The sequence below is a fragment of the Mercenaria mercenaria genome, unplaced genomic scaffold, assembly GCF_021730395.1.
Source record: "Mercenaria mercenaria strain notata unplaced genomic scaffold, MADL_Memer_1 contig_2810, whole genome shotgun sequence".
In the NCBI taxonomy this organism is placed as follows: domain Eukaryota; kingdom Metazoa; phylum Mollusca; class Bivalvia; order Venerida; family Veneridae; genus Mercenaria; species Mercenaria mercenaria.
Genome location: NW_026460892.1, coordinates 546 through 27829, shown reverse-complemented (window position 1 = coordinate 27829; position 27284 = coordinate 546). Strand labels below are relative to the sequence as shown.

Sequence of the window (27284 nt, the reverse complement as noted above, 5' to 3'; positions counted from 1 at the left end):
AGAAAACAAGAAAATAGTAGTTTCAGACAAGAAGATTTTGAAAGTTTTTTCCTATATAAGTCAATGTAAAACTTGGGACCCCCGGGCTGGGGCCTCTTTTCATCCCAGGGGCACAATTTAAACACTATTGATAGAGGACCAATAGATGACGTAACAAGCCAAATATCAAGGCTCTAGACCTTGCGGTTTTGGACAAGAAGATTTTTAAAGTTTTTCCTTTTGGTTGCCATGGCAACCAGAGTTCTGCATGGAATAAAATTCTTTGACCAATTTTGAAAGGGGACCACCCAAGGATCATTCCTGGGAAGTCTGGTGTAATTCTGCCTAGTGGTTTTCAAGAAGAGAATTTTTTAGAAAATGTTGACGGACACACGACTGATGAACAATTTTGACCTTTTAGGTCAGCTTAAGACCTTGACTTTTTTGATCCACAGAGAATGTTTAAGGGTTCTGTCAATTGTCTCATCGCCATCTACCTATATGCTAGGGGTCATCTGCTGGTCATGACCAACCTCCCTATCAATTTTCAAAATCCCAGGTAAAAGCATTCTTGAGCTATCATCCGGAAACCGTTTAAGTGTTCTGGGTCACTGTGACCTTAACCTTTGACCTACTCACCTCAAAACCAATAAGGGTTACCTGCTTGTCATGACGTATCTCCTTATCAACTTTCATGAACCTAGGTCCAAATGTTCTTGAGTTATTATCTGGAAACCATTTAACAGTTCCTGGTCACTGAACTTGACCTTTGACCTACTGACCTTAAAATCAATAGAGGTTATCTACTGTCATGACCAACCTTCCTATCAACTTTCATGATCCTTGTCCCAAACATTCTTGAGTTTTCATCCAGAAACCATTTAACTGTTCCAGGTCACTGTGACATTGACCTTTGACCTACTGACCTTAAAATCAATAGGGGTCACCTGTTGGTCATGACCAACCTTCCTATCAACTTTAATGATCCTAAGCTCAAGCGATCTTGTGTTATCATCCAGAAACCAATTGGTCTACATGCTGACCGACATACAGACCGACTGGCATCTGCAAAACAATTATTGTATACCCTGCCTTCCTCCAAAGAGAGCATAATTATGAGGGATTGACAGACAGTTGGTCCAGAGAAGTAGTAGTTTATTAAGTTCTTCTTTATTTACCACCGGTGGCCCCTAAAACAGGCCAAGCTGAAACATTTATACAAACTTGATATCCCCTGTAAGGTGGGTACCCATATTTGAACAAGCTAGAATGAAGATATTACTATAATGCTACAGACTAAGTTCAGTGAAGATTCATTAAGCTGTTATTTAATAGTATTTCTATTCTGAGCTCTATAAGCTCCTAATAGGAGCCAAGATATTTTAACAAAATTGGGAAAGGACCGTAAAATGAAGCTACACACAAAGTATAATGATGATCTCTCTAGTGATTCATGAGAAAAAGTCATTTAGAGGATTTCTATTTTTGGTATAAGTGACACCAGTCCTAAAAGGTGCTAAGCTTCCCCCATATGAAAACAAGGTGCTGTGTTCAATAAACGCTTGATGCCCCCAGTGGCTTCCTTGTCGATACAAAGCAACCGAAGCTGAGGTCAGGTGATGTTTGAAGATGAGGAATGGTCACAGGTTACATCTGTATTAGAATCAATTCATTCTTGTAAGCGGTACTGATGCTAGACGAAACAGTCCCATTTGTTTAACCAAGAGATGGCCCATATAAAGCAACCTAAGTCCAAAATGAGGTCAAGGTCAAGGTCAAACTGAGGTCAGGTGATGTTTGAAGATGAGGAATGGTCACAGGTCACATCTGCATTAGTTTCAAGTCATTCTAGTAAAAGGGGTTGATGCTAGACAAAACGGTCCCATTTAGTTAACCTCGTACGGACGGACGGACGAATGGACAGAACGACCACTATATGCCTCCCGCATCAGTAGATACGGGAGGCATAAAAATCAGGAAAGCACCTTAAAATGCTACAAAAGAAAACATTCAAGAAAACAAGTCACTTAAAGGTATTTCTAATTTAAGCCATAGCAACCCCTTAAAGGGGCCAAGCTCCGCCATTTGAAATACTTTGCTACTAAGTTTGGCACAATTTTAAAAAGGAATTTACTGTAGATACCCATGTATAACATACAGCCCTGTATAATACATACTGACTTTAACCCAAAATCCAGGGAAACAAGAGCTCACAAAAGTTCAACCATTTTGGGTCACTATGACCTTGATCTTTGACATACATGCCATAATTTTTCCTAACCTTTCCGGGATTCTGAGTTAAAATTTCCGGGATTTTTACCCTTTGTCCAGGACATACACCGTGACATTAGTATTTGTCTGTTTCATGCATAAATATCATAAAAATTATATACATTTTTTGGAGATAAACATTGTTCCCTCGCTTAGGAATAATTTGTTGCAAATGTCGTTTAGCTTTCTAAGGGAGGTAAATAAGGTAATTTATGTCTATAGTTCGGCATGTGAATTGGTTGCGTTCCCAAGGTGAACTGAATTGGGAGACTTGCTATATAGGAAGAACGAACCTGGTCATCATGATTTAGAATCCAGCTTATTGGTATCTTTTTAAAGCTTAAAAGTTTACCTAGAATCATTTATAAAATGGAATCCTCAAAGGAATGAAATAAATCTTGTAGATAAAATCGATATAAAATATTTCAGGTTGAGTCAATTTTCAAGGACCAACCGGCAAAGGCATTCAATAGTCAAAAGTTTAATTTAGAATATGTGTGACAATCAATCTACATTTTGAAAGATTGCAACCTTTTAAAATAATTATCGTTTAATTGACCGTTATCACCCATTTCTTCCAATCAAGTCTACATGTAGCTTCACCGCCTAGGTGCTAACAACGAGATTTTCGGCTATTGTTCCTAATACAGTTTAGAGACTTTCCCCAAAGCTCCTTGAAACCCCGGTGAGCAAGGCAATTTATCACCCTATTAATAGGTCATCTTGTGGTTGGGCATATCATTATCCAATTAATTTTATCAGCTGAGGCCAGCAAATTGGCTTATCAGGTTATATACTCAATGCACATATACTCTATCTACAAAGAAGACTTATTCAAGCATTTATTTATACATTAGAAATACCATTTTGCAACTACAGTGAGATATGTTTAGAATATATCCTTGATGTAAAGACTGAGAAAATATAACTTGATTGATAAATTGAATCATAGTGAACAAAATAAATTCCTGAACAACCTAGAGTTTACAACTTAAAATGTCACTGACATTGATTCATAAAATTAAAAAGAAATCTTGTTTGGTTGCAGTGAAAGATAAAAAATATTTCACATTCATTACCAGTGAAAATATTAGGTATCTGATGCACACTCGGTGAAAAAAGAGATCTTGCACTTAGCAAATAATCATCCTTATATAATACATAGTTAATTTATATTATGATATAAAATATAAAAAAAAAATGCTTGAAACGCAATAGTATAATTTATGCTTTTCATAACTACGAAATACACTGAAAATCATCGAAATAGTTAATTTGACTGGCAGGAAATTGAGCAAAAATTGTCTCTTACAAGTAATTATGATACTGAAGTTAAAGATCATTTTCACAAATAAATTTCATATCATATTTAAAGGTAAATACTTACACATTTTAAAGGCGAAAATTTTTTTTTGTAAATTTTGTGCGCTTAACTTACACTGTTTTTTTGATATTATAGGAATGGTCTCCGTCTGTCCTTCTGTCCATCCATCCTTCCGTCCGTCTGTCCGTAACACTTTCGTGTCTGCTCCATCTCCCTAAACCCCTTGAAGGATTTTCATGAAACTTGGGTCAAATGATCACCTCATCAAGACGATGTGCAGAACCCATGAGTCAGCCTTGTCGGCTTAAGATCAAGGTTACAACTCAAGGTCAAAGGATTGAGCCTTCCATTTTGTGTCCGCTCTATCTCCTAAACTCCTTGAAGGAATTTTATAAAACTTGGGTCAAATGATCACCTCATCAAGACAATGTGCAGAACCCATGAGTCAGCCATGCGGCTCAAGGTCAAGGTCACAACTTGGGGTCAAAGGTTTGAGTCTTCCATTTTGTGTCCGCTCTATATCTCCTAAACCCCTTGAAGGATTTTCATCAAACTTGGGTCAAATGATCACCTTATCAAGGCAATGTGCAGAACTTATGAGTCAGCCATGTCGGCACAAGATCAAGGTCACAACTGAAGGTCAAAGTTTGAGCCTTCCATTTTGTGTCCGCTCTATATCTCCTAAACCCCTTGAAAGATTTTCACCAAACTTGGGTCAAACGATCACCTTATGATCAAGAACTCAAGGTCACAACTGCAGGTCAAAGGTTTGAGCTGTGTATCTCCTTAACCCCTTGAAGGATTTTCATGAAACTTGGGTCAAATGATCACCTCATCAAGACGATTTGCAGAATTCATGAGTCAGCCATGTCAGCTCAAGGTCAAGGTCACAGCTAAAGGTCAAACGTTTACCCTTTCACTATCCATAGCAGTGGTGGGGGATTTAGCTGTCTTTCAGACTGTCTTGTTACTTTTTGTGGGATAAGAATTGAAAAAGATATAAAGAAATGATCATGAACATTTTGCATCTTCTGCTTACATGAAAGTCAATGGTTTTTGCCATTCAGTATGACTGCCACTCAAGATTGTAGTCAAGCTCTTTCAACTTATAATTAACTACACTGAGAACTGCTTCCTGGAGTTCTCACCAGTACTGTTAGAGGAAGGGATTGTTAAAATCTTGTCATATTCCACTGACTGGATTCGAACCTGCAACCGCCGTAACTCCAAAACGCCTTGACTGATTTGGCTAGTTATCGAACTTGGCCGAGGTCTCATGCTCATACACATTTTGTTCAAGTTTGGTGAAGATCAGATGAGAAATGTTTGACTTAGAGTGCGGACAAGAGTAAAAAGGCTGATTTCTCGGTAATTCGAAGAGTGTTACTCCAAACTGCCTTGACCGATTCGCCAACTTATCGAACTTGGCTGAGATCTCATGATCAAATAAATTTTGTTCAAGTTTGGTGAAGATCGAATGAGAAATGTTTCACTTAGAGTGCGGACAAGAGTAAAAAGGTCAGTTGTTTGGTAATTTAAGGGCCATAACTCACAATATGCCTGGACCGATTTGGCTAGTTATGAAACCAGGCCGAGGTTTTATGGTAAAACACATTTCGTTCAAGTTTGGTGAAGATCGGATGAGAAATGTTCGTATCAGAGTGCGGACAAAATTTGTGACAGACACACAGACTGGAGTAAATCAGTATGTCTCCCACACCACTGTGTGGTGGGAGACATAATAATTTATTTTACCATCTAATAATTTGTTCAATTTAACCCGCTTTTTTTCTAAACTGAAAAACTGAAGCAAGTCACATGGAATAGTTATGATGAATGTATATCATACCAAAAATGAAGTGTTCATTTCATTGCATCTTTTATTATACAATAAGAACTCTGCTTCAATGCTTTTCAGTGAATCTTTTTTATTACTTCATGATTTTTCTAATAAATAAAAACAAACTTACCAAATGGGATAATGTTCTTTCAATAAAAACACACTTCAAGTTGTATTTAGTTATGGTAATACTGAATTTACTATCATCTAACAACAATGAATATACACACACTTGTGCATTGAGGGAATCTGTTTTGGCTTATCAGCAGTGATTAATTGCTCTCACACTGGGTGATTTATTGCTCTCACCCTGGGTCCGGTCACCAGTGGCTATCAATGCAATTAACACCATGAACGCCATAAAGTAGTTTCTACTCAGATCTTGGGGAAAGTCTCTAAACTGAATATTAAATTATCATAAAACTGTTACTGATTGCATAAATTTGTCAATTCATAATCAGGGTCATCAAAATAGCTGACTGTAAATTAATCTGGGTCATCAAAAGATCGCAGTGCACAATATGAGTGGTGATTGGAGCTAGCTTAATCAACATGTGTCCCGCTCGAGGGCATGAAACTGATTATCGGATAATTAGGAATAAACAATGTGACACCGGTGACTGTTTTTTGTGTTTTATTCAACTAGTTTTTTGGGGGGGGTTATTTTTGTTTTTCTGTATTTTTAATTTTCCGGGACATTTCAACACTGTCCGGAACACCGGGACAAGTATGTGATTTCCGGGACAATCCCGGACAATCCGGGACGTATGATATGTATATCTTTGACCTACTTGTCTCAAAATCAATAGGGGTCATTTGCTGGTCATGATCAACCTGCGTATTGAGTTTTGTGATCCTAGGCCTTAGCATTCTGCAGTCATGGTCCAGAAAATGTTCAACAATTCTAGGTCACTGTTACCTTGACATTTGACCTACTGGCCTCAAAATCAATAGAGGTCATCTACTGTTCATGACCAACCTCCCTATAAACATGATCCTAGGCCCAAATGTTCCTGAGTTAACATCAGGAAACCGTTCAACTGTTCTAGGTCATTGTGACCTTGACCATTGAACTACTGGTCTAACAAGAGCTGTCGGATGACAGCGCGCTCGACTATTCGAAGAATTGATTGAAGAATGGGGTCAAAATATTTCTATAGATATTCAGACAAAAGAAAAAAATACATTAGACAAACAATGTTCCTGTATTTGAGGATTTCGATAAGTCTTGCACTAAATGGCAATGTGTGAACCAATTTCAAAGTCCAAAAAGGGCCATTATTCAGCCAAAATAGTTGTCAGAGTTATGTACTCTTGCCTACAGATGGAAATCATGATGATAAACAAGTTTAAAAGCTGTATGTCAAATAGTTTTGACAAAACGTGAACTTGTATGAAATCAGAACCAATTTCCAAGTCCAAAAAGGGCAATAATTCAGCCAAAATATATGACAGAGTAATGTACTCTTACCTACAGATAGAGACTATTATATGAACAAGTGATAAAAGTTTCAAAGCCATATGTCAAACACTTCACACAAAATATAAACTGGTACGGAAAACTTAACCAAGATTTCTAAGTCAAAAGGGGCCATAATTCAGCCAAAATCCTTGATGAAATTATGTACTCTTGCCTATAACTAGACACGATGATGGTAAACAGGTGTTGAAAGTTTCAAAGCTTTATCTTCAAAGATTTGTCAAAATATGAACTGGTACAAAAAACTTAACCCAGATTTCTAAGTCAAAAGGGGCCATAATTCAGCCAAAAACGTTGATAGAGTTATGTACTCTTGCCTATAACCGGACATGGTGATGGTAAACAAGTGTTGACCATGATTTCTAAGTCAAAAGGGGCCATAATTCAGCCAAAATCCCTGGTGGAGTTATGTGCTCTTGCCTATAACTGGCCATGGTGATGGTAAACAAGTGTTGAAAGTTTCAAAGCTTTATCTCAAAAAACTTTGTCAAAATGTGGACTGGTATGAAAAACTTAACCAAGGTGTGACGCCGACGCCGTGGTGAGTAGGATAGCTCTACTTATTCTTCGAATAGTCGAGCTAAAAATCAATAGGTGTCATCTGCTGGTCATGGTCACCTTCCCTATCAAGTTTCATGATCCTAGGCCTAAATGTTCTTGAGTTATCATCCCGAAACTGTTGAACTGTTAAGGGTCACTGTGATCTTGACCTCTGACCTACTGATCTCAAAATCAATAGGGGTCATCTGCTGCTCATGACCAAATTCCCTATCAACTTTCATGATCCTTAACCCAACTGTTCTCAAGTTATCAACCGGAGCAGGTTTAACTGTTCTTGGTCATTGTGACCTTGACCTTTGGCCTACTGACCTCAAAATCAATAGGGGTCATCTGCTGGTCATGATTAATCTCCCTATCAAGTTTCTTGATCTAGTCCCAAGTGTTCTCAAGTTGCAAACAGGAAACGGTTTAATTGTTCTGGATCCCTGTGACCTTGACCTTTGACCTACTGACCTCAAAATCAAAAGGGTTCATCTGCTGGTCATGATTAACCTACTTACCAACTTTCATGATCCTAGGCCGAGACCATCTTGAGCTTTCATCTGGAAATGGCTTTACTGTTCCAGGTCACTATGACTTTGACCTTTAACCTTCTGATCTCAAAATCAATAGGGGTCATCTGCTTCTCATAAACAACCTCCCTATCAATTTTCATGATCCTATGCCAAGGTATTCTTGAGCTATTATCTAAAAATTGTTTAACTGTTCTGGATCACTGTGACCTTGACCTTTGACCTACTGGACTCAAAATCAATAGGAATGGATTGGTCTTTATAGCAACCAGCTGACAGACCAACCAACAGACAGACATTTGCAAAATACCCCTCCTTCTTTGGAGATGGGGTGGGATAAAAAAAACCTTCTTTGTTCAATTTTGAGGTAGATTGGAAACAGAAGTAAAATTTCCATAGACACCAGTAATAAATTATGTTCATGGCGGACAGCGGAATTGGTCTCACTGTACTATTCTGTTTCCTTGATAATAAAACCAATCACATATCATTTTATTCATTGTTTCTTTTTAAAATTTAAATATTTTCATCACTAAATAGAAAACAATTTTCAATATCTCGGAATGACATCTTTCAAAGTGACATCAACTTCTCGATTCAAACCAGGTATGATCGTCCTTTGTTATGATCTGTTACAGTATATTGATCAAAATGGCCAGTAATTATCAGCATTTAGCCTGACGCCTAGTATCAGTTTTGTTGTTCAGTTTGATTTTGGTTAAAGATAATAGCTGATCTTTTAAAAGTATCATAAAATTTATGATTTTTCATATTTCTTTCTTCAAAATACTATTAAATTTACATAAAATTAATTTTAGTATAAATAGGGTGTAAGTGGAACACACGAAACAAACATTGTCATGGTCTGGTTTATGATTCTTTATTATGTACTAACATTTTGCTATGCAATAGCCTTCATCAGTGTTTAATTATGGCCAAGACAATTAGAGCGGAGTGTAGTTTCCCTTTACCAAAATGGCGAAAATCATAATAAAGAAACTTGTTTTGAAGCTGGAAAATTGTCTACACCTGTGTATAATACCTACCCGTGATATGTGGTCCCAGGGGTCAAAAACTGTGCATTATACACTTATCTATGGTAGTTTCAGATAGGTCATCTGAACAATAAACAGACTGATGGCAGATAGACAGACAGCCGACAGTAAGCAATCATAATAGCTATCCCCAAGCACTTCCTTGAAACAAGATCATATAAAGCCAATTATTATTACCATAGCATTGTTACAAAGTTCACAAAGATATAAGTTTGGTCAAAACAAGACATGAAATTCATGAAACCAAAACTGAATCAATACAAAATAACAAAGCTGATACTTACATTAAGATAGCAACTGAAATTACCATCACTTGTCCTATCACCATCACTTGTCCTATTTACTTTCGCTTGCTGAAACTCAAGAATATCTTCTCCATTTTTTGGCACATAACACCACATATTCTAAAAATAAAAAAGAATCAAATTTCCTTATTAATAACTTTTTCCAAAAGCAGTTATTTATGTAAGCAATAGTAGTCAGTGTTTTCCAACAAGAACATTCTTAAAGTTTCTACTAAATAAATACTGGAAGGTAATGTGTATTGTGTGTGTTGGGGAGGCGGGGGTAGATGGGGTAAGAAGTGGGTGGAATGATGTGCTATGACAATATCAGAATATCAAACAAGAAGATTTTTTAAGTTTCCAGAAAAAGTGACCATATTGCTTTACAGCATTTTTTTTTTTTACAAAAAAAGAATAATTAAATAATCTTCATAAAGGGTCACCAAAGAAACATTTGTGTAAAATTATTTCAAATTTGGGCCTCCTGTTTCTGACAAAAAAGATTCTTAAAGTTTCCACTATTATATTTATATTGTAGTGAACCTCTGGAGAACATGTTTTTGTAAAATCAAATAATTTGAACAATCTTGGGAGCACTGGTCACACAAGGACAATTTGTAGGAAATTATTTCAAAATTTGGTCAGCAGTTGCTTACAAGAAGATTTGTAGAGTTTCCACTATATACATATAAGGAAAAGTGACCATGCCCTCAGGTGGCCATGTTTTTCTGTTATTTATCAAACTAGTTTGAACAATCTGGTGTGCAACCAACCTGAACCCTTGGAACACCTTTGGAAGAGATCCAACCAAGGAACATCAAGGCCACGTTTCATCAACTTCCACCAAATGGTTTCAGAAAAGATGTTGTTTGAAGTATAAAGTATTGATGCACGGATGATGGTTGGACACCTGGACAGTGAACGATTGCTAAAGCTCACCCCAAGCACAAGTGATAAACTTTGCTGTTTTATGACATACAAACAGACAGATTGACATACAGACGGACAGCACTAAATTAATATATCACTTCATGTGGGAAACTTCTTTTTCGCTGGAGGGGAGGGAAGCAGTGTGTGTGTGTGTGTGTGTGTGCGTGCATGCGCGTGTTTTAACAAGCATTTTCTATAATATGTCTAATGATCTACTTTATCCAATTTAAACTCAGCCCATTTATATAAGCAGAAATACTTTATCCATGTTCCTCTTCATCAGGTAAAATCTGACCACTAGATTATTAACAATACTTTTCTATGATTTGACCTAGTGACCTAGTTTTTTTTGTTCTACATTACCAAGTTTCAAATTTGATCTGCACTTTATATAGAGATACACAGTGACCAAGTTAAATATAGATCAGATTGAAAATTTGTTCTCTAGGAGTGTTCACAAAGTTTTTCTATGACTTGACAAACACTGTCCTCACAATCAACAAAATAAAATGCAAACTCAATTATATCAAAATTTTAACTTCTGATTCTATTTAACAAGACGGCCATCATGGCTCTAAATCATTCACCTGAGTTACGCTGCTTGCTTGAACAGTTTTGGTAGATAGTTACAGAAGAAGAAGTGTTTTCACAAAAGAATACTAACAAGAGCTGTCCGTATGACAGCCAAGCTCAACTATTCGAAATATTGTCCCAGAAGCAGGAAAATATTACCCAAAAAGGTTAAATATCAAAAGAGTTTTAAGTTCAAAAGGGGGAATAATTTGACCAAAATGCATATCAGTTATGGGACTTGCTGCTATCAACTAGTTTTATAACCCCGAAGGCACATGTGAAGTTTCAATTCAATATCTGCATTAGTTTTGGAGATAGAAACTTGCATGTAAAACTTTAACCAGAATTTTCAAAGTCCAAAAGGGGGCATAATTTGCCCAAAATACATGCCAGAGTTATGGGACTTGATCCAGTGAGGTTAGTAATTGATCTAGAAAAAGAAAAAATAAGTTTCAAATCTATATGTCTTTTAGTAATAGCTGTATGTACTTGCACGCAAAACTTTAACCAGAATTTGCTAAGTCCAAAAGGGGACATAATTTGACCAAAATGAAGGTCAGAGTTATGGGACTTGCTGCTATCAACTAGTTTTATAACCCTGAAGACACGTGAAGTTTCAAATCAATATCTGCATTAGTTTTGGAGATAATAACTTGCATATAAACCTTTAACCAAAATTTTCTAAGTCTAAAAGGGGGCATAATTTGCTAAAAAAAACATGTCAGAGTTATGGGACTTGACCCAGTGAGGTTTGTAATTGATCTAGAAAAAGAAAAAATAAGTTTCAAATCTATATGCCTTTTAGAAATAGCTGTATGTACTTGCACGCAATACTTTAACCAGAATTTTCTAAGTCCAAAAGGGGGCATAATTTGGCCAAAATGAAGGTCAGAGTTATGGGACTTGCTGCTATCAACTAGATTTATAACCCCGAATACACATGTTAAGTTTCAAATCAATATCTGCATTAGTTTTGGAGATAGTAACTTGCATGTAAAACTTTAACCAAAATTTTCTAAGTCTAAAAGGGGGCATAATTTGCTCAAAATACATGTCAGAGTTATGGGTCTTGACCCAGTGAGGTTTGTAATTGATCTAGAAAAAGAAAAAATAAGTTTCAAATCTATATGCCTTTTAGAAATAGCTGTATGTACTTGCACGCAAAACTTTAACCAGAGTTTTCTAAGTCCAAAAGGGGGCATAATTTGGCCAAAATGAAAGTCAGAGTTAAGGGACTTGCTGCTATCAACTAGTTTTATAACCCCGAAGACACATGTGAAGTTTCAAATCAATATCTGCATTAGTTTTGGAGATAGTAACTTGCATGTAAAACTTTAACCAAAATTTTCTTAGTCTAAAAGGGGCCATAATTTGCTCAAAATACATGTCAGAGTTATGGGACTTGACCCAGAGAGGTTGGTAATTGACCTAAAAAAAGAAAAAATAAGTTTCAAAGCTATATGCCTTTAATTGATGGCTGTATGTACTTGCATGCAAAAACTTAACCAAGGTGTGACGCCGACGCCAGGGTGAGTAGAATAGCTAGACTATTCTTCGAATAGTCGAGCTAAAAACTAAATATATACAACCAAGTGATGTGCTCATGTTTGTGTTAGGGTGTGTGTGGAGGGGGGGAGGGGGGGGGGGTGTGCAGGTGGGATTAGATGTTGGGGGAATGATGACAATAAGAGAAAATATCAAACAGCTTCCACTACATACATATATGGAAAAGTTTTCTAATCATCAAGAGAGCTATGATGGACCTAAATGGCTCAACTGAGTTTCTTAGATTGCTTGAATAATTTTGGTAGTTGATCTTGCATTGCAAATATACGAATAACAAGAAGATTTTTAAGGTTTCCACTACTGGTACTAATGATAAACCCTGACAGATGATAAAGTTGACCACCTTGGAAATATTCGACTGCAATCGGTTATTTATAAAACTGAACACACTACCTAATAGTTTCCACTTACAACACCAACTGGTATAAACAAAAACAAAATTGGTAAATATTCTGTTTAAATAAATGACTTACATTTATTTGTATAAAAAATATTTATCCAAAATTACTGGGGAAGTGGGTGTTTTTTGCACATGCTCACTGCCAAAACATGAAGGCCTGACATTGGGTAACTTTTCATTACTTGATCAGGAATGACTGTTGCAGCTTTTTGAGAAAGTTTCAATACAAATTACAATAATAGAAAGAAAATTCTGTAAATAACAAAATGATCGAATTTATCATCAGTCAACATTCGTACAGTCCCCATTTTACAAACCCCTTATAGGGCCTCAATTCGTGTGAGTTTGCTTACTAAATATAAATTTGAATTATGTAAAGTTTTCAGTAAATGTTAAGCTTTATTTTGATGCCGACCATTGATTACAATTTGCAGAAATAAAGAAGTTTCAGGTAAAAAATTTCATTTTCTGTCCGGGTTTATCATCAGTTACCAGTATCTGCACTGGAAAATACTATATACATGTATGAAAAAGTTACTACCCCCTCCGGTGGCCATGTTTTAGAAAAACTGGAATAATTTGAAGAAACCAGATATAGGGTCACTCACTAATTAATTCCCATACACATTTAACCCTTTGTCATGTATTTGCAGAATATATTTTAAATATTTGTTTTCTCAGAAACTATATTCCAAGTGATTGCAAAGTATTTGCATCAGACTTTCGCAAACAGTCTGCAAAACGTATCACACTGAAGCAAAGGGTTTGCAAATAAACACGTAGATAAATTACAGACTGCAAAGGTTTTGCAAATAAATACTTTATTAAATAAGCAGACAGCAAAGCATCTGCAAATAAACACTTACCTCATTTACTTCGCAAAGGTATTGCAAATAAACACTTTGTACAGAAATGAAAGAGCAAAGCATTTGCAAATAGTTAACTTAGATGAATTTGCTTTCCTGGTAGACTCTAGGTACAGGAAGTAATTAACCATTCTGTTTTCTGATTGGTCTATATTCAAATGGCAGGATTTTTGAAAATATTGTGAGGAAATGTTTACACATCAGTTAGTAGAAATATTTTGGTGATGCAAAGTTGTGTTAAACAGATTATTTATATAATATTCTAATTATTTTTTCTGGATATAAACTTTGTTGAATAAGGATAATGCAATACCATGTTGTTAAGCAATAAGACTTCCAAGAACCAGAGAATATTGCAGCAAGTGGAAAGGTAATGTTTATCAATGATAGTTATATAAAACACTTTTTACTCAAGCAATTGTTAAAACTTACATTATTACATGATGTTAGTTATTGTTACTGAAATATCACTGAAATGATTGACTTTTAATATTAAATTTATTTAAATTGCAAAATTTTAATGGTTTTGTGAATTTACATCTATTTTTCAGATATTAAACAAAATCCTTTTCTTTGAACCTCAGAAATTTATTTTATGCTGTTTGTTACGTATTTGCGAATACTCTGCATATTATTTGCACGCAAGTTGCAAATACTTTGCTATCACTTTGCGATTACTTTGCTATCAGTTTGCGATTTATTTGCCGAAGTTTCAGCTGCGAATTGTAAATTGTTTGCGAGTATTTGCATTCTGTGTGCGTTGTGTATATTTGCAAAAGCTTTGCAGAATAGTTGCACGTTTCGTTCCATTTCTACTCGTCTGCAGAATATATTCAGCAATCATGTGCTGCAACTTTCTGCAAAGATTATGGCAAATATTTGGCAAAGGTAAAAAGTATATTCTGCAAAGGCCCCGTTTTTGCATGAGTAATGGACAAGAACTACAGAAATAGGGTGATCAGGTGAACTTAAAATGTAGACTCTAATGTAAACAAGAGCTCATTGAACACGAAATGCCCCCCTTGATGCATTCAGTAATTGCACAAGGAACAGAAATTATATGCTCACTGTAAACAAAAGTTCTACCATTCTGGTTTAATCTGACCTTGACCTTTAACCTATTAACCTAACAAGAGATTACAGAGTGATCTTGGCGCCATCCACTGAGCCATTTTTTAAATGTTTCAAATTTCAAGACTAGCTCAAGGTCAAAATCAATGTCAAATTTCATTTCGGTACAAAACAATGTGTATGTGGTCCAAATTTGAAAGCTGTGGCTTGAGAAATGTGAAAGCAGGTCACTAGATCAATATCAAGGTCAAAGTTCATTTCGGTAGACAGAACTATGCATGTGCTTCAAATTTGAAGACTGTAGCTTGAGAAATGTGAAAGTAGGTAATAGGTAAAAATCAATGTCAAATTTCAATTCAGAACACAAAAATATGCATGCGGTCCAAATTTGAAGCCTGTAGCTTCAGAAATGTGAAAGTAGGTCACTATGTCAATCTCAAGATCAAAGTTCATTTCGGTATACAAAACTATGCAAGTGGTTCAAATTTGAAGGCTGTAGCTTGAGAAATGTGGGGGTAGGTCACTAGGTCAAAATCAAGGTCAAACTTTATTTCGGAACACAAAAGTATGCAAGTGGTCCAAATTTGAAGTCTGTACCTTCAGAAATTTGAAAGTAGGTCACTAGGTCAATCTCAAGATCAAAGTTAATTTCAGTACACAAAACTATGCATGTGGTCCAAATTTGAAGCCTGTACCTTCAAAAATGTGAAAGTAGGTCACTAGGTCAATAACAAGGTCAAAGTTATTTTTGGTACACAAACCTATGCATGTGGTCCAAATCTGAAGGCTGTAGCTATAGAAATGTGAAAGTAGGTCACTAGGTCAAAATCAAGGTCAAATTTTATTTTGGAACAAAAAACTATGCATGTGGTCCAAATTTGAATGATGTAAGTTATGGACATGAAGGTTTTAAGTTTTTCCCTATTTAAGTCTATATGAACCATATGACCCCTGGGGGCGGGGCCAAATTTGACCCTAGAGGGATAATTTGAACAAACTTGGTAGAGAACCACTAAATGATGCTACATTACAAAATATCAAAGCCATAGTCTTTGTGGTTTGGACAAGAAGATTTTCAAAGTTTTACCCTATATATCTATGTAAACCATGTGACCCCCAGGGCGGAGCCATATTTGACCCTAGGGGAATGATTTGAACAATCTTAGTGGAAGACCACTAGATGATGTCATATACAAAATATCAAAGCCCTAGGCCCTGTGGTTTTGGACAAGAGGTTTTTCAAAGTTTTTTCCTATATAAGTCTATATAAACCATGTGACCCCCGGGGTGGGGCCAAATTTGACCCCAGGGAAATAATCTGAAAAATCTTGGTAGAGGACCACTAGATTTTGCTACATACCAAATATCAAAGCCCTAAGCCCTATGGTTTTGGACAAGATCAGAAACCGTTTTAACTGTTCCTGGCCAATGTGACCTTGACCTTTGACCTAATGATCTCAAAATCAATAGGGGTCATCTGCTGGTCATGGCCAACCTAACTATCCATTTTCCTGACACTAGGCCCAAGCGTTCTAGAGTTATTGCCTGGAAACCATTTTACTGTTCCTGGTCACTGTGACCTTGACCTTTGACATACTGACCTCAAAATCAATAGGGGTCATCTGCTGGTCATGACCAACCTCCCTATCAACTTTTGTGACCCTAGGACTAAGCGTTCTTGAGTTATCATCCGGAAACCGTTTTACTGTTCAGGGTCACTGTGACCTTGACCTTAAACATACTAATCTCAAAATCAATAGGGGTCATCTGCTGGTCATTACCAACCTCCCTATCAGGGCTCCGGAAATTTTGAGAACTCAATCGGTCCGAAACAAAAATCCTGACATCGGCGCTACCCCACCCACCGCATTACCAAAATACCATATTTGTAAAACGTGATAATAAGCATGTCATGCATTAAAACTGAGTTACCGGTCAATGCGAGTTACCATACAATGAAGACAGTTATTCAGTGTTATGTGTGATCGTTACTTTGTTTAAATTTCGATGTTTTTCCGAGAATACTTGCAAGGATAAAATTACCGAGGCATACACCGTGTACCTAACTAGTCTAAAAGCCAACGCACGTTACTTCGGTACCGTATACACGGCAGATAATTTGTCATGTTTCCTCATTCTTTGACGGAATTTTATAAAATACAATGCGTCAAATTGAATTACACGACACATATTCTCTGCTATACATCCTCAGTATTTTAAGAATACTCTGCCGCGGACCGAATGTGTACGTTATGTGAACGCTGAGATCGAATTTCCAGCATGTGTAGTACCATTTTGTCACACCGGTTTGCCACGGATATTTCATTTCACTGGCGTTGTACTTCAATAAGCAACTACATTTTATTAAGTTATATGTTCTCTTCTTATGCAAACAAAATTTCGTTTTGAAATTCGAGCAAACAGCGCCACTCCGGTTTTCTTTATGAGTTATCATTCGTGTTTGTCAGTCCATTTTTCTTTCTTTCTTTTTTTTGTACAGTCGGGTTGCAAAGACGATTTTCTGCACTTGTTTCAACTGAAGCCCCAACAAATGTATCATGTAATTTTTACAAATCAAGTAATTATAAAAATTATTTATATCGGTTTCCCGTGTGATGTCTCATTAAATGCAGTGACCATTTGTTTTTTACCCGTGATCAAACAGCCTTTTGAAATAAACCATCCGTCGGATTCTAAATAAAAGAAGTGGATCCCCGTCGAAAGGATTTGGATCAAGTCAGAAACATTTGGAAACCAGTCAAAAATGTTTAATACATTGCAGTCGGCTGTCTGCAAACATTAAAGGATGTGCCGCGCGAGCAATGATTGTGTCACATGCTAAGTATGGACCGATTATCAAGGTGACAATCAGACTGTTTGACACGTTTATTGATTATCTGAGGGTGCGACCAACAATTTTCTGCTTAGCAGGTGATCGTGTATTGAGATTTCAGACCGAAATTTATACTTTTCTCCATTTTTACAGGACCGATTTTTTCGTTTTTTCACTTCACGAATCGGTCTGAAAAGTCAAAAATCGGTCCAAAACCGACAAACCGGCAAATTTCCGAAGCCCTGCTCCTTATCAACTTTCATGATCCTAGGCCCAAGTGTTCTTGAGTTATCATCCGGAAACCGTTTTACTATTCAGTGTCACTGTGACCTTGACCTTTGACATACAGACCTCAAAATCAATAGGGGTCATCTGCTGGTGATGACCAACCTCCCTATCAACTTTCATGATCCTAGGCCCAATCGTTCTTGAGTTATCATCCGGAAACGGATTGGTCTACATTCCGACCGACCAACAGACCAACCGACCTACCGACCGACATCTGCAAAAACAATATACCCCTCCTTCTTCGAAGGGGGGCAAAACCAGAATTGTGTCCATAGGACACGGATGTCCCCACATATTGTGGTTTATGTTTTAGTGCAACTGTGATTAAGGCACAGAGCATTCCCATTGTATATTCATCCTTGTTCTATTTTCCCCTTCAACCTCCTCCCCAACACCCCTTTCTACCCCTTATCACTTCCTCTCTGTCTATCTATATCTGGCATAAATTTATATGTACTTGTTAGATTTTTAAGCAACCCGTCTGTAATATTCTTCCATTACTTCTTTTTGTTGTGGGCCTACTTTGCAAATGCGTGTCTCTGAGGCTGTGTTTTTAATGCTCTGTGTTTCCAAGAAATCTACCCTTACCTATTATTTTTTGGATAATTTTTGAGTTGAAAAGTCACTAAAGTTGAACATGATAATCAAAGTACTTACTGTAACTGTATTGTTTGGGATGTTTACTGCTTTAAATGTTACTTGAGAACTGACCGATGTTGGAATAAAATTTACACCTTTGTTGTTAACCAGCCTTGGACAATCTGTTTCCTGCAAAAATAAAACCAAGTAATTGATGAACTTTCCATTTATACGTTCTATCTTTGTTATTAATGTACTATCATTCAATTCAGATTAACTTTTCCTTATCATTATTAGCATCATCTTAAATAAGGTCTACAACTCTGGCACTAGTATGTCCAAATATTATACATCAAATGTCAAGTTACATATGTGATGTAATTTCAATCTATCCCTGTTATTACTGAATGGATCTGCTTCAAATTAAAACAAGAGCTGTCACTATGTATTAGTGACAAATGCCTAGGAGCATTTATACCAAGTAATTTTAAAATCCCTTCACCGATGGCAGAGTTATGGAATGGACAAGAAACAGAATATGTTAACCTTTAACCTCTAAGTGTGACCTTTCCCTTGGAGCTAGGGGTCTGGATTTTGTGCATGGCATGTCACCCTATTATGAGGAAATTTATGCCAAGTAATTTCAAAATCCCTTGATAAATGGCATAGTTATGAACCTGACATTAAAAGACCCTGTTAACCTTTGACTTCCAAGTCTGACCTTCACCTTAGAGCTAGGGGTCTGGGTCTTGCATATGACACATGGTCTCATTATGTTTAACATTTTTGCCAAGTTATTTCAAAATCCCTTCATGAATGCAGAGTTATGAACCAGACTAGAAACAGAGCCTGTTTTAACCTTTGACCTCTAAGTGTGACCTTCACTTTGGAGCTATGGGTCTGGAAATTGTGCATGAGACATTGTTTCATAATGGTTAACATTTATGCTAAGTTATTTCAAAATCATTTTATAGATGGCAGAGTTACAGCCCGGACAAGAACTTACACGCAAACACGGACGCTGCAATTTTAATATGCCCACCTTTGGGAGCATAAAAAGTTGTTTTCTATCAACACAAACATAATATAAATGAACAAGGCCCATAAATCTAACACCTATATTAGATGAATTAAACTTTTTACTTAAGAGTTAGACATTAATTCAATATACTTTCATACTAATAACTTAATATTAATAATGACAAGAGGGCCATGATGGCCCTATATCGCTCTGCTCACCTGTTATCATTGCACTTGAGGACAAGAAGGTCCTCAGAAGAAATATCTAAGTCCAAAAGACAGTAACAACAAAGGGAAGAAATTTAACCAAAAAGAAAAAAAAATTCTTACAAGGTACAGATATGTCAAAATACACCTACAAATTGGAGGTACCATCCATGTTGTACCACAGAAAAGTGGTCTCGGTTTTTCCATACGGCCAATAATAAAAAAGTTACTAAAAATAAGCTATTTATAGTAACGTAAAAGGGAAGTAATTAAAAAAAAAAAAAATTATTGTAAGTGAAGAAAAGAAGGATCTGCCAAATAAATCTGTTGACATAAATGAAATTTCAGATCAGTATCTTCATTAGTTACGGAGATATACCAATTTTAATTTGAAATAAAGGGAGGTAATTTGACATAAAATCAGTCCATAGTTATCTACCCTGATTGGCTCAGTCAAACTAATGACAATAATGAAATTTCAAGTAAGTACTATAAGTACTTACTGATATAAATCCATTTTGATTACAATCAGGGGAGGTAATCATATATAAAATAACTCTGAACCTACGCTTGGATATGATTTGTCATGGAATACAAGAAATATTGTTGTTGAAGTTATTTTGGAAGTTTGTATCAAATAAAACCATAAATGAAGTCTCTATATGGCTGCAAAAGCCAAAATAGCCAATTTTGGACCTTTAAGGGGCCATAACTCTGGAACCCATGAAGAAATCTGGCCAGTTCAAGAAAGGAACCGAGATCTTGTGGTGATACAAGTTGTGTGCAAGTTTGGTTAAAATCGAATCATAAATGAAGCTGCTTTTGTGCAGACAAGGTCAAAATAGCTAATTTAGGCCCTTTCAGGGGCCATAACTCTGGAACCCATAATGGGATCTGGCCAGTTCAAGAAAGGAACCGAGATCTTATGGTGATACAAGTTGTGTGCCAGTTTGGTAAAAATCAAATCATAAATAAAGCTGCTACTGTGCAGACAAGGTCAAAATAGCTAATTTTGGCCCTTTCAGGGGCCATAACTCTGGAACCCATAATGGAATCTCGCCAGTTCAAAAAAGGAACCAAGATCTTATGGTGATACAAGTTGTATGCCAGTTTGGTTAAAATCAAATCATAAATGAAGCTGCTATTGTGCAGACAAGGTCAAAATAGCTAATTTTGGCCCTTTCTCAGGGGCCATAACTCTGGAACCCATAATGGAATCTGGCCAGTTCAAGAAAGGAACCAAGATCTTATTGTGATACAAGTTGTGTGCCAGTTTGGTAAAAATCAAATCATAAATAAAGCTGCTACTGTGCAGACAAGGTCAAAATAGCTAATTTTGGCCCTTTCAGGGGCCATAACTCTGGAACCCATAATTGGATCTGGCCAGTTCAAGAAAGGAACCGAGATCTTATGGTGATACAAGTTGTGCGCAAGTTTGGTTAAAATAAAATCATAAATGAAACCTCTATCGTGCAGACAAGAAATTGTGGACGGACGACGGGGCGATCACAAAAGCTCACCCTGTCACTATGTGACAGGTGAGCTAAAAATGTTCAAGACATTCAATAACTCTTTGTAATAATCACTAACAACAGGTATGACCATGTTTATAATTTTGACACCAATATTACATTTTCATTATTAAGAATTTCAGGTTGATAAGTTTAAACCAAAGCTTTGATGCTATTATTTTTGGACACCAAAATAAGTAAGGAGAATTGCTTCTATATTAATCTCTTTTATTGGTCTGTTAACTGTTCTTATATAAAATGTCTTTTTTTATTTTCAGCAAAACTTATGCTTTTGTTTAAAATCGAAAAATTATCTTTGCAGCTGATCCGAACTTCAAAAATTTACAAAAGTTTTAAAGGCAGTTAAAGCCTGTTTTGAAAATATCTAAACAGCATTTTATCCATAACCTACAAATGTTATATAACTCTTGTGAGTAGACAATAGTTGTGACATTTGTTTTTCAAATTCCACTTAAAGACTCGAGCAACATTTTACATACATAAACAAGTGAATGAAGTATTGCCATGCAATACAAACTGGAAGGCACCTAATTTTCTCTACTGCAGTATAACATAATGGACCGATATCTGTCAATGATGTATAAACAACATTGTACTATATATACACTATGTTATAACAAAACACTTGGATTAAAATTTGTATAAATAAAAACCTACAGTAACCCTGTTGTTGACTGTTTCATTACATCTATGAATACAAGAGGGCCATGATGGCCCTATATCGCTCACCCGAGTACCATTTCTCTCAATGATAAGATCAAATTTTGGCATAGATCACATAGGCATACACATTAAACATCATCAGGATAAATATTTTCTTGTTACAGTCCCTCTTGACCTATGGGTCACATATTAGTCACAGCGAATTTCCATACCAAGTTTGACGGTCCTTGGCTCAAATACTGCATTTTAATACTAGCATGACTATTCCTTACCCTGGAAGACTTAAATAAAATTTAAAACCACTCTTATTAGATGCTGCTGAGGTATATTCATTTATATAAAAAAGGGAGGTAATTTGTCATGAATTCAGTCAAAAGTTATCTACCCTGATTGTCCAAGTCCATCTGATGGCATAAATGACATTTCAAATCAGTATCTTCATTGGTTACTAAGATACACCCATTTTAGTTTGAAACAAAGGGAGGTAATTTGACATAAGTCAGTCCATAGTTGTCTACCCTGATTGTCTCAGTCTAACTAATGACAATAATTCAAATGAGTCCTATAGATACTTACTGAGATAAATCCATTTTTAATAAAATCAAGGGAGGTAATCATGCATCAGTATATGCATGCAGAAGATACAGAGTACAAGCCTTTACAACAATATATTAGAAAAGTAAGTAAAAGTAGAAATGTCTAACCATGGAAGACATAAATAATGTTTCAAACCAAACTCATTAGAAGCTCTTAGATATATTCATTTACATAAAAAATTAAGGGAGGTTATTTGTCTTAAATTCAGTCAATATGTATCTTCACTAATTGTCCAAGTCCATCTGATGACATAAATGAAATTTTAGATCAGTATCTTCATTAGTTACAGAGATATATCCATTTTAATTTGAAATAAAGGGAGGTAATTTGACATAAAATCAGTCCATAGTTATCTACCCTGATTGTCAAAGTCTAACTAATGACAATAATGAAATTTCAAATGAGTCCTATAAGTACTTACTGATATAAATCCATTTTGATTAAAATCAGGGGAGGTAATCAGATATAAAACTAGAAATTGCTTTTGTAAAAAAGCACATGTCTCCCCCAATGCAAAGTCCTATAGGCAAGAAGTCAATAGGGGTCAGGAGCGAAAGTCAAAGAGACACTGATGGTTGGCTGCAATAGGGATCATCTACTTCGCATGTCCAGTCATCCCGCTAAATTTCAACACTATTAGCCTAGTGGTTCTCAAGTCACTGTTCAGGCTCCTGTGACCTTGACCTTTGATCAAGTGACCTCAAATAAATAGGGGTCATCTACTCTGCATGTCCAATCATCTTATTAAGTTTCAACATTCTAGGTCAAGTGGTTCTCAAGTTTTTTTCCAGAAATGATTTTACATGACCAGGCCCCTGTGACCTTGACCTTTAATAGACTGACCCCAAAATCAATAGGAGTCATCTACTCTGCATGTTTAATCATCCTATGAAGTTTCAACATTCTGGGTCAAGTGGTTCTCAAGTTATTGACCGAAAATTGTTTTCCATGTTCAGGCTCCTGTGACCTTGACCTTTAACAGAGTGACCCCAAAATCGATAGGGGTCATCTACTCTGCATGTTCAATCATCCTATGAAGTTTCAACATTCTGGATCAAAAGGTTCTGAAGTTATTGATCGGAAATGGTTATCAATGTTCAGGCCCCTGTGACCTTGATCTTTAACGGAGTGACCCCAAAAACAATAGGGGTAATTTACTCTGCATAAACAATCATCCTATGAAGTTTCAACATTCTGGGTCGAGTGGTTCTCAAGTTACTGACCGGAAATGGTTTTCAATGTTCAGGCCCCTGTGACCTTGACCTTTAACAGAGTGACTCCAAAATCAAAAGGGGTCGTCTACTTTGCATGTACAATCATCCTATGAAGTTTCAACATTCTGGGTCAAGTGGTACTAAAGTTATTCATTGGAAATGGTTTTCAATGTTCAGGCCCCTGTGACCTTGACCTTTGACAGAGTGACCCCAAAAACAATAGGGGTCATCTACTCTACATGACCAATCATCCTATGAAGTTTCTACATTCTGGGAAGTGGTTCTCTAGTTATTCATCGGAAATGGTTTTCAATGTTCTGGCCCCTGTGACCTTGACTTTTGACGGAGTGACCCCAAAAACAATACGGGTCATCTACTCCTCATGACCAATCATCTATGAAGTTTCAACATTCTGGGTCAAGTGGTTCTCTAGTTATTGATCGGAAATGGTTTTCAATGTTCAGGCCCCTTTGACCTTGACCTTTGACAGAGTGACCCCAAAATCAATAGGGGTCATCTACTCTTCATGACCAATCATCATATTAAGTTTCAACATTCTGGGTAAAGTGGTTCTCTAGTTATTGATCGTAAATTGTTTTCAATGTTCAGGCCCCTGTGACTTTGACCTTTGACAGAGTGACCCCAAAATCAATAGGGGTCATCTACTCTTCATGATCAATCATCCTATTAAGTTTCAACATTCTGGGTCAAGTGGTTCTCTAGTTATTGATTGGAAATGGTTTTCAATATTCAGGCCCCTGTGACCTTGACCTTTGACAGGGTGACCCCAAAAACAATAGGGGTCGTCTACTCCAGCAGCCCTACAACCCTATGAAGTTTGAAGGTTCTAGGTCAAATGGTTCTCCAGTTATTGCTCGGAAATGAAGTGTGATGTACGTACGGACGGACGGACAGCTGGCCGGACAAACGGACAGGGCAAAAAAATATGTCTCCCCCAGATGGGGGCAGACATAATAACTCTAGAACCTATGATTAGATCCGACAGATTCATCACTGAATCCAATATTTATTGTTGTTGAAGATATTTTCCAAGTTTGTATCAAATTAAACCATAAATGAAGTCTCTATTTGGCTGCAAAAGCCAAAACAGCAAATTTTGGACCTTAAGTGGGCCATGGAACCCAAGATGGGATCTGGCCAGTTTTCGAAAGGAACCGAGATGTAATGCCAATACAAGTTGTGTGCAAGTTTGATTAAAGTTGATTGCAAAATGCGGTCTCTATCATGTTCAAAAGCCAAAAATGGCAAATTTTGGCCCTTTAAGGGGCCATAACTCTGGAACCCATGGTGGGATTAGGCCAGTTTTCGAAAGGAACCGAGATATTATGCCAATACAAATTGTGTGCAAGTTTGATTAAAGCTGATTGCAAAATGTGGTCTCTTATCATGTTCACAAGCCAAAAATGGCAAATTTTGGCCCTTTAAGGGGCCATAACTCTGGAACCCATGATGGCATCTGGCCAGTTTTCGAAAGGAAGCAAGATATTATGCCTATACAAATTGAGTGCAAGTTTGATTAAAATCAAAGACAAAATGTGGTCTCTATCTTGTTCACAAGGAAATTGTGGACGGACGGACGGACGACGGACGGAAGATGGGTGATCAAAAAAGCTCACCCTGTCACTATGTGACAGGTGAGCTACAAGAGCTGTCTGTAAGACAGCGCACTCGACTTTTCTCAGTGCCTGACTCTGAATTAGAGCTTTGCCAGTAAAAAAAATCCAAGTTAAAAAGGGGCATAATACTGTCAAAATTCAAACCAGAGTTATGTGAATTGTGTCTCCTGATGCAGAGTTTAATAGTTAATAACTATTTTGAGTTTCAAGTCAAAAGCTTTAATAGTAACAGAGATATTTGACTTTATCAAAAATTTTAACAAAAAATTCTAATTAAAATGGGGCATAATTCTGTCAAAATTCAAACAGAGTTATGGGGATTGCTTCTCCTGGTGTAGACTTCGATGGTAAATAAGTATTCTAAGTTTTAAGACAATAGCTTTGATAGTAACAGAGATATTTGACTTTATCAAAACTTTAAACCAAAACTTCTAAGTTAAAAAGGAGCATAATTCTGTCAAAATTCAAATCAGAGTTATGGGGATTGCTTCTCCTGGTGTAGACTTCGACAGTAAATGATTATTTTAAGTTTCAAGTCAATAGAGCTTTGATAGTAACAGAGATATTTGACTTTATCAAAAACTTTAACCAACGGTGACGCCGACGCTGACGCTGACGCCGGGGCAAGTACAATAGCTCTACTTTTTCTTCGAAAAGTCGAGCTAACAAAAAAGGGTGCCAGAATGTCACAATATATGCCTATGTTAACAAATTTCTTTACACTAGCACCTGTATTTTCATATGGAATTTTTGGCCAATTATAAAATGTTACAATATAAGTTACTTGTATCAACAACATAGAGAAGTTAATCCTAAATAAATATTAAAAATTCTAAACAAAACTCTTTACCAGGTAGAGATAGTTCAAGATAACGTAAAGATTGGATGTAACATACATGTTGTACCACAGAAAAGTGGTCTTAATTTTTCCCTACAGCCAGTAATAACTAGATGCCCATGGGCAACATGTCAAGCCTGCCAGCTGTCAAAAGGACTGATGAGACATACATTTTTGCCAAGTTATTTAAAAAACATCTCCATCCCAGGCTAAGCAACAGCCCAGACAAGAGTAAGTACATCAACTTTTGACTTTTGACCCTAAATATCACCTTGACCTTTAAAGTATATGTACTTATGCAAGCAAACAATTGTGGCAAGTTATTTAAGAAACCCTCAATCCATGGCCGAGTTACTGCCCGGACAAAGAAAACTGTACCAAATTTTGACCTTTGACCTCTAAGTATGACCTTGGCCTTTGGGGTTGAGGTCTGAGAGTTGCACGTCACACTCTGTCTCATTGCTAAAAAAGTTTATACCAAATAAAAAGGAGATTGCTTTATGCATGGCAGAGTTACAGCACAGACAAACTCTAAAATGACCATTGACTCCCAAGTATGACATTGACCTTTGAGATAAGGACCTGCAGTTGGCGCACAACACACTATCTCATAGCGGTGAACAATTTATGCCAAAGAAAAACAAGAGGGCCAAGAAGGCCCTGCATCGCTCACCTGACCTATTGACCTAAAGATCATCAAGATTAACAATCTGACCAAGTTTCATTAAGATACGGTCATAAATGTGGCCTCTAAAGTGTTAAATAGCTATTCCTTTAATTTGACCCTGTGACCTAGTTCTTGACCCCACATGACCAAGAGTCGAACTTGACCTAAAGATCATCAAGATTAACATTCTGACTAAGTTTCATGAAGATCATTAACAGTCATAAATGTGGCCTCTAGAGTGTTAACAAGCTTTTCCTTTGAAATGACCTAGTGACCTAGTTTTTGACCTGATCTGACCCAGATTTGAACTTGACCTATAGACAATATCAAACTCGTCCAAGACTTTATTGACGGTAACATTCTGACCAAGTTTTATAAAGATTGGGCCAAAATTGTTACCTCTAGAGTGTTAACTAGCCTTTCCTTTGACTGGAACTGGTGACCTAGTTTTTGACCCCAGATGACCCAATATCGAACTCATCCAAGATTTTATTGAG

At 36.6% G+C, this 27284-nt stretch overlaps 1 protein-coding gene across 1 annotated transcript in view; it reads right to left on the bottom strand.

The window, feature by feature from the left end:
- LOC128552447 (plexin-B2-like) overlaps positions 1–18631 on the bottom strand; it is a gene marked incomplete at its 3' end in the record, with an annotated part of 37067 nt that extends 18436 nt beyond the window's left edge. The window contains exons 1-2 of the mRNA XM_053533487.1: positions 18491–18631; positions 9307–9426 (exon numbers count right to left, since the gene is read on the bottom strand). Of these exons, the coding sequence (XP_053389462.1) occupies positions 9307–9423 (117 nt within the window). The remainder of the gene's footprint in view (positions 1–9306; positions 9427–18490) is intronic.
- Between the last annotated feature and the right edge of the window lie 8653 nt (positions 18632–27284).